Source organism: Pollachius pollachius (genome assembly GCF_949987615.1).
Source record: "Pollachius pollachius genome assembly, chromosome: 19".
NCBI classification, from domain to species: domain Eukaryota; kingdom Metazoa; phylum Chordata; class Actinopteri; order Gadiformes; family Gadidae; genus Pollachius; species Pollachius pollachius.
In genome coordinates this window covers 7,583,174-7,596,814 of record NC_136952.1, presented here as the reverse complement: position 1 = coordinate 7,596,814, position 13,641 = coordinate 7,583,174, and the positions used below count along the sequence as shown (strand labels likewise).

At 46.1% G+C, this 13,641-nt stretch overlaps 1 protein-coding gene across 1 annotated transcript in view; it reads right to left on the bottom strand.

The window, feature by feature from the left end:
• Positions 1–2,073: 2,073 nt before the first annotated feature.
• The window catches only part of LOC307090711 (formin-like protein 1), a 24,830-nt gene continuing 13,262 nt past the window's right edge, over positions 2,074–13,641 (bottom strand). Inside the window, exons 13-26 of the mRNA XM_079757464.1 lie at positions 12,702–12,803; positions 11,410–11,725; positions 10,630–10,941; positions 10,213–10,337; positions 9,046–9,248; positions 8,020–8,254; positions 7,612–7,680; positions 7,437–7,517; positions 7,045–7,174; positions 6,221–6,384; positions 5,724–5,825; positions 5,305–5,403; positions 4,831–4,945; positions 2,074–3,179 (exon numbers count right to left, since the gene is read on the bottom strand). Of these exons, the coding sequence (XP_079613590.1) occupies positions 3,079–3,179; positions 4,831–4,945; positions 5,305–5,403; positions 5,724–5,825; positions 6,221–6,384; positions 7,045–7,174; positions 7,437–7,517; positions 7,612–7,680; positions 8,020–8,254; positions 9,046–9,248; positions 10,213–10,337; positions 10,630–10,941; positions 11,410–11,725; positions 12,702–12,803 (2,154 nt within the window). The 3' untranslated portion in view covers positions 2,074–3,078. The remainder of the gene's footprint in view (positions 3,180–4,830; positions 4,946–5,304; positions 5,404–5,723; positions 5,826–6,220; positions 6,385–7,044; positions 7,175–7,436; positions 7,518–7,611; positions 7,681–8,019; positions 8,255–9,045; positions 9,249–10,212; positions 10,338–10,629; positions 10,942–11,409; positions 11,726–12,701; positions 12,804–13,641) is intronic.

The following is a 13,641-nucleotide window of genomic DNA, read 5'->3' as shown; positions in this document are numbered from 1 at the left end:
TCTCTCTATATATATATATATATATATATATATATATATTCCATCTGTTCTTGTTTTAAAGAGATTACTTTATTAACATGTATACAAAATAAATGTCATCTATGTTTTATAAAATCAAGCATTTTTGTATTTTTATACTTACGAAGCAGAGGATTATTCACGTGGGGCGTGTGCTGTATACATGGTTTAGTTTTTACAATGTTTTCAACCATAGACCACGAACCGTCCATACTTCAGCCAGAGGTTGCACTCTATATAACGTACACCAGTGGAAGCATGAGGACTAGCCTGCTCTCTGTCTGTCTGTCTGTAGTGACCACCCAAGAAACCCCCCCCCCTTCTCCACTTCGATATAAAACACACACTCAGGTGTGGTCGCTGGTTCAACAAACTGTTAGCTAACCCTTACGCAGTTAGGGATCGTCTACAATTACATTCTGGTAGTTATAATAAATGTTATGTTGATGGAAAACACAAGGACAAAAATGGAATGACACACCAAGTTTCCTAAGGAGCAAAGCTTATTATATTTATTGATCCGGTGCGTTTGTAGTCAAATCAATAGAATATCGCGTTACATACATCAGTGCATTCGATTGAAACCTTGTTTTCACGTCCAGATTAATAAAGTACATCTCATCTCATCCGGACCTGGATAGCAGTTCATTGTTTGTTTTAACTGTCAGTTTGTCTGAACCACGAACGCAGTATTCCTGAGAGTAGCCTGAACCTCTACTCATAACGTATCTGTCTTCCTCCCGTAGTACCTCTAGTTGCCGAGTATCCTCAGAATACTCTGCCCGAGCCTCTAACCAATGAGTATCAATGGTTAATCGATGAACGTGTGGTTGTTCTCTCTAGATGTTCCTGTACAGTATATACTCAACAAAGTAACACAATACAGATACATTTTTACGTGAAGCTCTTGTTTTTATTTTTATTCTAGTTATCCTATAATTTTTTATAGCCGATATTCTGACGTGTGGCATGTGTACTGTAAACATTCCTGGATACTCTGCACGCTGGGCCCTCCAGGTCTGACTGTAATAACTGTATGAATACTACTGTAATACTGTATGTATACTACTGTAATACTGTACGTATACTACTGTCCTACCTGTGTTTGGAGCACATAATACAGGAAACAATCAGTGTACAGCATCAAGCTTTTCTATGACGTTGGCCCCCCCAGAGGGCAGTGAGAAAAACAGAGTATATATTCAAAGTATTACTTCAAATATTGTACATCAACTTCTTGTTGTTGAGTGTGGGAGTGATGCTTGTTGTTGTTTGTGAAAACGTGAAGAATGAGTAAATACTTGCGTACCACAACACCAAATACCAACCTAGAGCGAGGAAGAGACGTGTGACGGAGAGAATCTGAGGAGAAACGGGGCAGTGACGAGGGATGGTGGCTGCTTTTGTACGTTCCTGTCGTGTTTTTGTGACAATAAAAGTGACCCTCTTATACAAAACCTTTGTTTCACTGACTGCTCAGACCTCGATGTGTGGGAGAATGTTTTCAGCTGCAGCGTCGTCTAACAAGGATCAATGACGACTGCTGAGCTGTTGCTTGCACCAGGTAAGGTGTGTTTCTCCTGTTTATTTTGGTTCTGTTGAATTATAGATATTACTATATGATGTTGATTTGGTAATGACGTTCCCTTTGACCTTGACAACATCTAATAACCTTGAACAACTTTACAGCTTCATCGTGTAGTGAAACATGTTATATCTTAAATTACTAATCTAGGGTCAGTTGAACTGGACCTTCAGCTGTTTCAAACCAACGCCTCAAACCCACAACCGGAAGTTGGAAAGCACAACACCACTTACAGTAAGTTGCTTTGTACAGTGGGTTTGTAAGTCTCTGCTAAGTGACTAATTAGGTTAAATAATCTAAAGATGAATATAGTCATAAAATGTATATAAATGTTAATCCCTAATTCATATGTTTATATCTTTAATATTGGCACTTATATTAGTAATTTTTGTAAAAGTTCAATTATTGTTTTGGAAAAATTTTGGATTGTTTTTTTTCATCCTCCCAAGCTAAAACACAACAAACTGAGCTCCACTGGTATAAAATTTTATTAATTTAAAATTGAAAAAAATAAGTAAATAAAAACACTTTCATCCAGTTCTATTTTCAGTTGGATTATATGGAACTACAAATATTAGAACATCATATCATATTGCAGTTCAAATTTCATGAAAAATATAGCTAATAAAATATTATGAATCTTTTTGATTTTTAACGTGTTTATCTAAAATTCTCTCAGATGATTAAAGCATGCACATTCAATTTTATCCAGTCATGTTACACTTTCATAGAGTTCAAAGATGAACTTAATAAACCCCTTGATTTGAGCGCGGATTTTACATTTTTCTCCCATGATGCATTGCTTGTCCCAATGTCCTTACGCTGAATTAACCACACCCTAAATGCAACCTTAAAAAATGTTTTCACCCTAAACATAACCACCATTGCGCCTAAACTCAACCGTCTCTAACAACCTAAATGTAACCATTGCTAATGCATCATGGTAAATAGGCAACCGGCAGCTCAGTCTATCACATTGTTTCTGATCGGTGTTCCTCTTTCTAATGATTGTCTAACAGAACCGGTCGAGATGGAAATAATAAGAATTAGCATTAGCATGTGCCTGTTAGTCTAAAGACATAACAGATTCTGAAACTTAATGGCCAGACGAGGTCTGTGGAGAAAGAACCATGAGATGTTTAACAAGAAAGGAACCACTGTGTGTGTGTGTGTGTGTGTGTGTGTGTGTGTGTGTGTGTGTGTGCATGCTTGTGTGTGTGTTCTTATGCGACTCTTAGTCCTTGGTGGCAGAGATCTGACCTTGTTCTGTCACTTTGAAGGCAGCACATTATATATATATTATATATGATCCTATTCCTGCTTGGCCTCTACATGCAGCTCTTTGTGCGCAAATCTTGTTATTCTGCTCTGGTTTCATCTAGTCTGGTCTAGTGTAATCTGGGCTAGCATAATTTATCGGGTCGGATCAGGTCTTGTCTGGTCGGATCTGGTGTCATCTGGTGTGTTCCAGTCGCTCAGAGGGAGATGTCTGAGGAGACCTGGAGCTGCTGGGAGGTTTTCCACTTGGCACTTCGCCTTCCGCCGTCTGCCCTGCGGTACGGCTGGTTCCTCAGATCTAAAGCCGGGCACAAGAGACAAACACGCTTAGATTTGTCCTTTTTCCTTTCTTTCATCCATGGTACCACCTGGAGTCTGATGGTTGCCGGCAGGACCACTGCCCTACTGGTCCGAGATTAGCTTAAGCCCAAAGCACATGACCACACGTGTCATGCCTGTTTGGGCTTTACGTTTAGGGGTTGCATTCCAGTAGTCGTTCTGTAGCGAGTCCACTCGCACTCGCTTCTTAAATCTCAGTTTTTTTGTCCTCGCTGAACATTTTGGAATGGAGCCTAGGATTCATTGGTATTTGTCTAAACCCCCTGGCCCCTCTGTGGAGAAAATGAGAGACTTTGAAAGCATAAGAAATCGAGGGAGCAAGAAGGCGAGAGTCAGAATGAGAAAGTGAGGGAGTGGTGGGTGAGAGAGAGGGGCAGAGTCCAGAGCATACCGCAGGGAGCTAGCACAGTCCGTCGTCACAGGAGACGGCGTCGCTGTAGAAACGAGACGACCGTTTGGCCGAGCGAGCCGTGAAGGGCACGCTCTTAAGAGCTGAAGCCACCAGAGAGAGAGAGAGGGAGGGAGGGGGAAAAAGAGAGAGAGAGAGGGACAGATGGAGGGAGTGAGAGGGGGAAAAAGGGTGGAAGAAAGAATACAAAAACGATTACAGAAAATCGAAAGTGCAAAGGAGGTGAAAGCACTAAGGCAAGAAAGACTATTGAGTTAAAATGACAAGGAGTTGTAGTAAGAAAGAAATGTAGGACAAGAAACCATCTCCTACCATCACCATCCCCTGCCTTTTCCTACCCTTCCCTACTCTCTCCTACCCCCCCTACCTTCCCCCACCAACCTCCTTCTCTACCCGCCCCTACTCTCTCCTACCCTCTCCTACCCTCTCCTCCCCTCTTCTACCTTCTCCTCCCCTCTCCTACCCACTCCTACCCTCTCCTACCCTCTCCTACCCTCTCCTACCCACTCCTACCCTCTCCTATCCTCTCCTCCCCTCTTCTACCTTCTCCTCCCCTCTCCTACCCTCTCCTACCCTCTCCTCCCTATTCCTGTCCTCTCCTTCCCTCCCCTACCCTCCCCTACCCTCTCCTACCCTCTCCTACCCTTTCCTACCCTCCCCTGCCCTTTCCTCCCCTCTCCTATGCTCTCCTGCCCTCTCCTACCCTCCCTACCCTCTCCTCTCCTCCCCTGCCCTCCCATCTCCTACCCTCTCCTACCCTCCCCTCCCATCTCCTACCCTCCCCTACCCTCTCTTACCCTCTCCTACCCTCTCCTATCCTCTTCTACCCTCTCCTACCCTCCCCTACCCTCTCTTACCCTCTCCTACCCTCCCCTACCCTCTCCTACCCTCTCCTACCCTCTCTTACCCTCTCTTACCCTCCCCTACCCTCTCCTAGCCAACCCCTCCAATCTCCTACCCTCCCCTACCCTCTCTTACCCTCTCCTACCCTCCCCTACCCTCTCTTACCCTCTCCTACCCTCCCCTACCCTCTCTTACCCTCTCCTACCCTCTCCTACCCTCTCCTACCCTCTCCTAGCCAACCCCTCCAATCTCCTACCCTCTCCTACCCTCTCCCTCCCCCACCTACCCTCTCCTACCTCCCCTACCCTCTCAGCAGCATTACAGTCATCCAGGAGAGCAGCCCTCCATCTCCTCCTACCTGTGATGATGTCCTCTATGGCGCCATCCTTCCCCTCTCGGACCAGCGGAGTGCTCTGTCGCTTCTTTAGCTCAGCCAGGAGCTCCATCTGGGGTAACCTGGGAGACGCCGGGACCTGGAGAACCCAGAACCATCAAGGGAGACCATCAAAACCATAAAAAACACGGGGGGGGGGGGATCTTTTGTTTGCTTGTTTTATTGTCAAAGGGTTGTCTGTTTAATTACATTTGACATTGAGTCATTTGGCAGGCGTGTTTATCCAAAGAGACTTAAAAGTGAGACTGAGAACAATCGAAGCTTACAACCATAATTGGAGCAGCTACAAAAACTGAACTTAGAGGATTTCCCCTCGGGGATGAATAAAGTACTCATCTAATTTATACAAACGAAAAAATTGTGCTTTGCAACCTATTTTCTAAAATAACTCTGAACAGCACGCGGAGTCGTTATTATTGGATGCAGCAGCAGGGGTACCTTATTGTTCTCCGTGAATTTGGGTTTGGGTGAAGTGGGAGGAGCCTCGGCGGTCCCTTTCTCCTGCTTCCTCCTCAGCTCGTTTTCCCGCTCGGCTTGCTGTGCGGGGGTTAGCATTAGCATTGGCATTGGCCTTCAGTGTCATTTGAAGCTTTTATTGTTTTCAACTTCTCCCTATCCCTTTTGAACATGAGCTGTATTATTTGAGCTATGCACTTTTTGCTTAGGATCCTGAGGATTCCATTTGTTTATTACATTTTATTTCTTGCATTTTATTTCTCATTATTTTGCTTGTATTCTTTTTTACATGTTCACTAAAACGGATTCATCATCAAGCTTGAATCATAACAGTGGTATAGCATTGGTTATAACGACGACGTCGTCAAAATGGAGCTTGAGGGGTGAGCTTGACCTCTGACCTTGTACGCCTTGATGAAGCGGGCGAACACAGGGAAGAAGACCGATGGCGTGGTGGTCTTGGGGCTCTCTCCGAAGTACTCTACGGCCGTCGCGTACGCCTCCTGGAACCCCAGAGAACACACTCCTTACCGGCCGACTGTCTAATCACTATTTAATTATCTCCTCATTGTTAAGATATCCTTCTCTGAAGCCACTTACAGTGGGTGCTGGTTTATTTGTTTTTTGATATGTATATGATAAAGGCGTCATTAATGAGCAGGTATTCGTTGCGAGAGATGACTACAGGCAGTTGGGGATTGAACCCAGAACCTTTTTTGGCTGGATGACAAACATCCTAACCTATCAGCTTCCAAGCACCTCTTTAAAAACCCAATCACTGGTCTTGGGTCTCATGTTCGGTCAGCTGACCCCGAAAGACCACCTGAAACCACTAAGGTGGTCTTTCAGATCTGGGGTTAGGATGTGTAGGGAGAGGGGCTCGGGGCAGTGTCCTGACCTGGGCGGTGTTGGCGTCGGCAACCACGGCGTCTAGCGGCGCGGCCGTGCTGGACAGGAAGTGACTAAGGATGGCGTTTTCTGCTTCTGCTTCGTACTCGTTCCTGGTGACCTCCATGCCTCGTTCTAGAGCTTGCACGTCCTGTAGTACTCCCTCCAGAGAGACTATTGGAGAAAGGGAGAGAGAGGGCAGTGGGGAATGGAGAGAGAGAGAGACGGGGAGAGTGAAAGAAAGAGGGGGGCGAGAGAGAAAGAGAAGGGAGAGAGAGAGAGAGTGAAGCAGACTTGATTTGTTAACAATTCATTAAATGAACAGAGGTCAAAGAGAAGTGGCGTCAGACAAGACTTGAGTGGTCAAAATTTCGACCAATCAGTGGGTCTGTAGAGAGAAGCGGTCAAGTAGATTGGTTGATGCAGGCAGTGTTAATGTGATTCGTCCCCAGAGTGAAGTTTCTAGAATATAAGTCCACATCTGGCGCTATAGATAACCGGGCTGGTTCATAATCCACATCTGGCTCCATAGATAAGGACATGTAAAGACATGAATCACTTTATTAAAAACAGGAATAAATTAACATTAGCCTTTGAAGGTTTTCTTGATATTCTAGGGGAATTTTTTAAACTTTTCCAAAAAAAAAAAGCTATTAAAAAATACAGTGTTTAATTATAGAAGCTATTGTGCAATATTTGGTATATTGGTAACAAAATGAACAGTTACAATAGTGAAAGAATGTATAGAGTAGAATTTTCAATACAGACAGATCGATTGGTGGATAGATGGAAGGACTGAGTGACAGACAGACAGGCAGACAGACAGACAGGTACCCTGGGCAGCCTTGTCGGTGAAGTGCAGCTCTGTGTAGAATGAGCGAAGCTCGGGGTACTTCTGATGGATGATGTCCACTATGAAGTGCAGCAATGTCTGCTTTCTGTCTGTGGATTTGGTCTCCAGCAGCTTCAGAAACAGACCGAGATCAATTATATTCTAAGGATTATATGCCATACGAACATATGTTAAAGGATTAAAGACCATGTACACATGTATTCAATTTAAGCGCACTTACTTATCAGTTATAGTGACAATAGGATTAAGGTATTGCTAAGGTTTTGCTAGCTATGTATTGTAGTCTTAAGGTATTGCTTGCTGGGGACTGTAGTCTTAAGACATCATTAGTTGGGTATTGTAGTTTTAGGCATCAGATAGTGAGATGACCCACCAGGTCTAAACTCTGCAGTCGGAAGCCGTATGCTGCGCCACGCTTACTGCTGTTCATGTAGTTCCCAAACGCTAGAATGATCTGGGAAAAAAAAGAGATGATGAACTGCATTAAGCAGTATACCCCTATACAGCTACGGTCGGAGACGTGAGCTACATGAGCTTAGCATAGTCACCTCGAGGATCTTCTTGAGCTTGCTGGACGACTGGATGGACATGGAGGCAGCAATGATCGCGTTGAGTTGCTGGACAGAAGGTAATAACAACAACGCTAATGTTCACTCTCTATAAAACACAATCACAGGGACAGATGTCTAGGTTTTAGACATGGCCGTAACCTGAATTCAATTTACTGTCAATGTTAAAGCAGGGCTAGGATAAATGGCCAAATTAAGATGAGATACACAACACTGTCATTGCCCAAAGAAGCCTCAAAACAAGCACAGCGCAAAATCAAACAACACACAAGATAAAACAGAGACTACTACAGGTTTTGGAAAAGCAGCCAGGAATAATTTTATACTGACGAGCCCCGCCCGTCTAAGCCCCGCTTTCTAACCCCCCCTTAGCCCATCAGAGCTCACCGACTGGAGTGAAAGGATGACGCTGGGGAAGTTCCCCATGAAAGCAAGTGTGCTGATTCGCTGGGCCAGCCGGGGAATCTTGCTGAACTGCACCATGAAGCGGTCCTCCTCCCCCAGGTCCTCCAGGGAACGGCCCTCGCTCTCGTACTTCTGGATGAGCTTCAGCTCGTAGTCGGAGGGCAGGAAGCGCTCCAGCAGCTCCAGGAAGTCTAGGTTCAGCGCTTCCTGGTTGTACCTGTGAACAAGGAGGTAGCTCAGAATTGAGAGCATGCCTTAAAGCTTCCCTGTGTCTTGAAGCTTCCCTGTGTCTTAAAGCTTCCCTGTGTCTTAAAGCTTCCCTGTGTCTTAAAGCTTCCCTGTGTCTTAAAGCTAGGGTAGTCAATTTTTTTTTAATCTAGCCTACTCTGGCCAGTTTCTCCAAATTGCCTACCCTAGCTTTAATGGCATTGGTTTTGAGAAAAGTGTCTGCTAAACGATGAAATTGTAAATAGTAGAGAGAAGCTTCAGGCGCTATAATGTTTATCTTATTTTTTTATCACCTGCTCAATTATTTACACATTCACATATTAAACTAGAATACACCCTTGGACTGTTTGCTAATTAAGAAATTAAGTGGAGAATTATTGATGATGTTTGGGTGTTTGTTTGGACTATGCCCTTTGAGGCTCTTTAATGTTTCATGGTTTTGTCTAGCGAAGCCATTTAGCTGATCTCCCCACTATGGTATTTACACCCATATTTATGACCACACATTAAAGCGGCACCGTCATGCTTCCGTTTCCCTTATTTAAGAGAGCTCTACTTCACAGGAGTGTTGTGAAAAATCGCGATCTGCAACATCAAATCTGTTCCCGTGACAAATCGAACAAGCAAAGAAAGCAAAAGGCCAATTATCCAAGCGGTCCATCGGAAAGTGACAATTCACAGACACCATTTCCTGTGGCCCAAATTATGTCGGAAACTAAGTTGATGTAGCAGACTTAAGCAACTTCTCCATGTCAACACACTGATGCTTGGATAACATACGTCTGTATGGCGGTGCAGATGTTGGCCGGGGTGGTCCCCGCCTTGCGCAGGGTGATGGCAAGGTTCTTGGCCCGGTTGGGGTCCATGAGGGACACCCTGCTGGGCGTCTTGTGGACCACCCTCACCCTCAGCGTGCCCAGGTCCACCGGGGCCGTCTGGGACCTGGTCTTAAATTGCTCCTCGAAGCCCTCCATGTTCAGCTCCTGGTGGGAGAGACAGAGGGCAAGAGAGAGAGCAAGGACGAGAGACATTAAGCTCCTGGTGGGAGAGACAGAGGGCGAGAGAGAGAGAGAGAGAGAGAGAGAGAGAGAGAGAGAGAGAGAGAGAGAGAAAGGACGAGAGACATTGAGCTCCTGGTGGGAGAGACAGAGGGCGAGAGAGAGAGAGAGAGAAAGGACGAGAGACATTGAGCTCCTGGTGGGAGAGACAGAGGGCGAGAGAGAAAGGACGAGAGACATTGAGCTCCTGGTGGGAGAGACAAAGGGCGAGAGAAAGAATGGACGACAGACATTGAGCTCCTGGTGGGAGAGAGAGAGAGCGAGAGATATCAAGCTCCTGGGGATGACCAGAGGACGAAAGATATTAAGCTCCAGGTTGGAGAGAGAGAGAGAGAGAGAGAGAGAGAGAGAGAGAGATACATTGAGCTAGTGTAGGGAAAGCGATCGAGAAAGGTCAACAGATATTGAGCTCCAGGTAGAAGAGAGAGGAAAGGCGAGAGATATTGAGTCCTTGGCGAGGAAGAGAGAGATACATTGAGCTGCTGAAGAGAGAGAGGGAGAGAGGGAGAGAGAGAGAGAGAGAGAGAGAGATAGGGAGAGAGAGTGAGGGAGAGAGAGAGAGAGAGAGGGAGAGAGAATGAGAGAGAGAGAGGGAGAGAGAGAGAGAGAGAGAGAGCTCTCCTGGTGGGAGACAGAGAGGGGGCGAGATACATTGTTAGGGACCCCGGTGGACGAGAGAGGGTAAGGGTAAGAGACAGAGCTCCTGGTGGGACAGAGGGGATAAGAGGCATTAAGCTCCTGGTGGGAGAGGGAGAGAAAGGGGGGGGGGGGGCGAACGGAGGGGGCGGGAGACAGCGAGGGGCTGCAGAAGGGAGAGGGAGACCTCCAGTGGCGGGCACATGTAAAGCACTATTCGCCCTCTGCTGAGTATGCCCGCTTGACCTCTCACCCCCAGCACGTGCTCGTCGTCCAGCTCTTTGAAGACGGTGCCCTCCACCTGGTCGGGCTTCAGGGCCTGCCAGTTGAACAGCGGCATGCGGTACTTGGTCTGGATGGTCTTCTTGTTGCGGTGGACTGGAGCACAGAGAACCACAACACACAGCCTTGGTTTGATCACCCAATGAGTGTCGTCGATTCACGAGTGATGCATCCAGGTGGACACGCCCAATTGTGATGTCAGAAGAGGCCGATTTTCAAAACTGCTTGTCACGGCTAATCGCTTGTAACGACTATAATGTGGGTGTTGAGTGTCCACGCAGACGTTTGATGGCTTTAGTGCACACAAGTAAGGCCCCTTTAACAATAAACATGTGACTCCACCCCTTTGGTAGGTCCTCCCCCTAGCTGGCCCAACCCCTCTCCTCACCTGTGGATTTATCTTCTCCACCTATCCGTGGAGGAGCAGCCCCTAGGGGCGGTGGAGGAGGTGGAGCGAGTGGGGCTGGAGGGGGAGGAGGAGGAAGGGGAGGGGGAGGAGGAGGAGGAGGAGGTGGGGGTGGGGGTGGGGGCGGGGCTGCAGCAGGAGGGGGTGGAGCTGGATAAGGAGGAGGAGCTTGTTCAACACTGGCCAATGAGGGAGCTTCTTCAGCAGCGGTTAAGAAAGAAGCCGCTGGTTCTGAAGGCGGGGTTTGTGGTTCAGTAGGGAGGTCCTGAAGAACATCCATGATATTGTGTTGAACTGTCAGGGGATGGACAAAAAACATTCAGAGGAAGTGGGAGACATTCTGTATATAATACTGTTTCAAATGCACAGTCTCTTAAAATATCACAAAAATGTTTATTTTCACTCCTAGAAGCATCATTCAATGTGATATATGTAACTGTTATGTGTTCCGGACAACATAGTGTTAGACGCTTGCCCTGAAGTTGTTTAAACATTGTGGAACTAACTCTGCAGTCCAAAGCAGAGTCTACTCAGTCTAACTCTGTACTGGTGTCTGCAGGTCGAGCCAAAACAAATCAAGATAAAACAAATTAACCAGTGTTTGATTCAGATTCAGATGTTAAGATGTGGCTCAGCTTTAGGAACAACTTTAAGGATAGAAAAGGCTGGAAGAAGGTGGGATGTGGGTTGAGATGTGCAAAACATCTGTCATGTTTGGTCAAGTCTCGGTGTGAGGTAAGGTACCCAGAGATGAGGTCTGACCTGTGGGAGGCACCAGGGGGTCTCCAGAGACCACCTGGAGGTCAACCTGTCCAGACGGCGTCCGCTCAAGTCGGACCAGACCCCGCTCCACCAAAACCTGGACTTGGGACTCCAACTGCTCCAGGATCTGGACCTTTGTCTCAAGCTCTCTGAGGGCCTGGGTGGAGTGTTGAAGATCCTGCTCTCTCTCTCGCTCTTTCTCTCTCTCTCGCTCTCTCTCTAGCTCCTTCTCCCTCTCACTCTCTTGCTCTATCTCCCTCTCTCTCTCTCTCTGCTGCAGCTCCTCCACTTTGGAACAGGACTCTCGGAGACTCTCCTAGAAGAACAACAGAGTGACCGCTATAGGACCTCTATCTTGGATATTACAACCATTAGTCATGATGAGGTAATCATCATGGCAGTTGGCTCTTTTTAATAATAATAATGAGTGAGTAATGATGATGTGTTTGAATATCAATTCAATTCACCTCCTTGATTTTTTAGGTTATGTAAAGTTACTTTGTAGAGATGCAATGAGAGTTAAAGAAAATGAATGTGAAGAAACTTGACTTGTGGTATAGTGATAAGTACATTAACTTATCGTCACCGTGGGAAAATCTCAGATGACAGTAACCGAATATGATATCGACATAACTGTAGCTACAACTCCAGCCACTAGAAGCTGTCAATGGGAAAACATACATATGAGGGCCTAATGTAATTTCATGCAAATTGATGTAGCCTAATGTAATGTAATATAATTTAGCTTCATGTAATGGATAATAATGGAACTTAATGGAACGTAATGGAAGTAGAGTGTTATGTGGGGTTTATTTCACAATAATGACCTTGCTGTACATTAGCCCCAAGGGCGTAGGAACCGGGGGGGACGGAGGGGACGTGTCCCCTCCAATATCGGAGACAGGCGCATTTGTCCCACCTAAAAATTATACCGGATCTGTCAGGTTTCCGATATGTGTCCCCCCCAATGTTAAACTCATTCCTACGCCCCTGATTAGCCCAATAATTACACAGCAGCTTCCTAGGTCAATCACTAACACGACAAAAAAACAAACGATTTTATTGATCATAAAAATATTTAAATGTTTATGTTTTATTTTTTCAGCTAAGAAATATTTGTATTTTCGATTCCACTTCGTCCATAGCAACAATCTGTTATTCATAGCAGACGCCTGCTTCAGAAATAACAGACTAAATAGCAGACAGTAGAATGTCGTAATTGACCAATAAAACTTGAGCATTCTACAAAACCGATAGTAAAAAAGTAATGTATGGTGAGGAAGAGGAGGTACCTTAATAAGCTCTGTCTCTTTAGTGGTCTGCATCAGTGTCTTCTCCAGCTCGAAAACCTTCTCCTCAGACTCCTGCTGCACCACCTCTAGCCTGGAGCTCAGCTGACACACATACATGTATGCACACGCACACACAACCGCACAGGCACGCACACAGGCACACACGCACACACACACAGGCACGCACACACACGCACACACACAAATAAATGCCATTTACATGTTGAGTTTTGCATGTTACGAATTAGTTTGCATGTGTGAGCTTACGTGTGTGTGTGTGTACATGTGTTGTGTTGTGTTGCTGAACTTTCTCAAGGTGCGTGTGTGTGTGTGTACCTGTGTGTTGTGTTGCTGAACTCTCTCCAGGTGTGTGTGTGTGTGTACCTGTGTGTTGTGTTGCTGAACTCTCTCCAGGTGTGTGTGTGTGTGTGTACCTGTGTGTAGTGTTGCTGAACTCTCTCAAGGTGTGTGTGTGTGTGTGTGTACCTGTGCATTGTATTGCTGAACTCTCTCCAGGTGTGTGTGTGTGTGTGTACCTGTGTGTTGTGTTGCTGAACTCTCTCCAGGTGTGTGTGTGTGTGTACCTGTGCGTTGTGTTGCTGAACTCTCTCCAGGTGTGTGTGTGTGTGTGTGTGTGTACCTGTGTGTTGTGTTGCTGAACTCTCTCCAGGTGTGTGTGTGTGTACCTGTGCGTTGTGTTGCTGAACTCTCTCCAGGTGGGTGTGTGTGTGTGTGTGTGTGTGTACCTGTGCGTTGTGTTACTGAACTCTCTCCAGGTGTGTGTGTGTGTACCTGTGTGTTGTGTTGCTGAACTCTCTCCAGGTGTGTGTGTGTGTGTGTGTGTACCTGTGCGTTGTGTTGCTGAACTCTCTCCAGGTGGGTGTGTGTGTGTGTGTGTGTGTACCTGTGCGTTGTGTTACTGAACTCTCTCCAGGTGTGT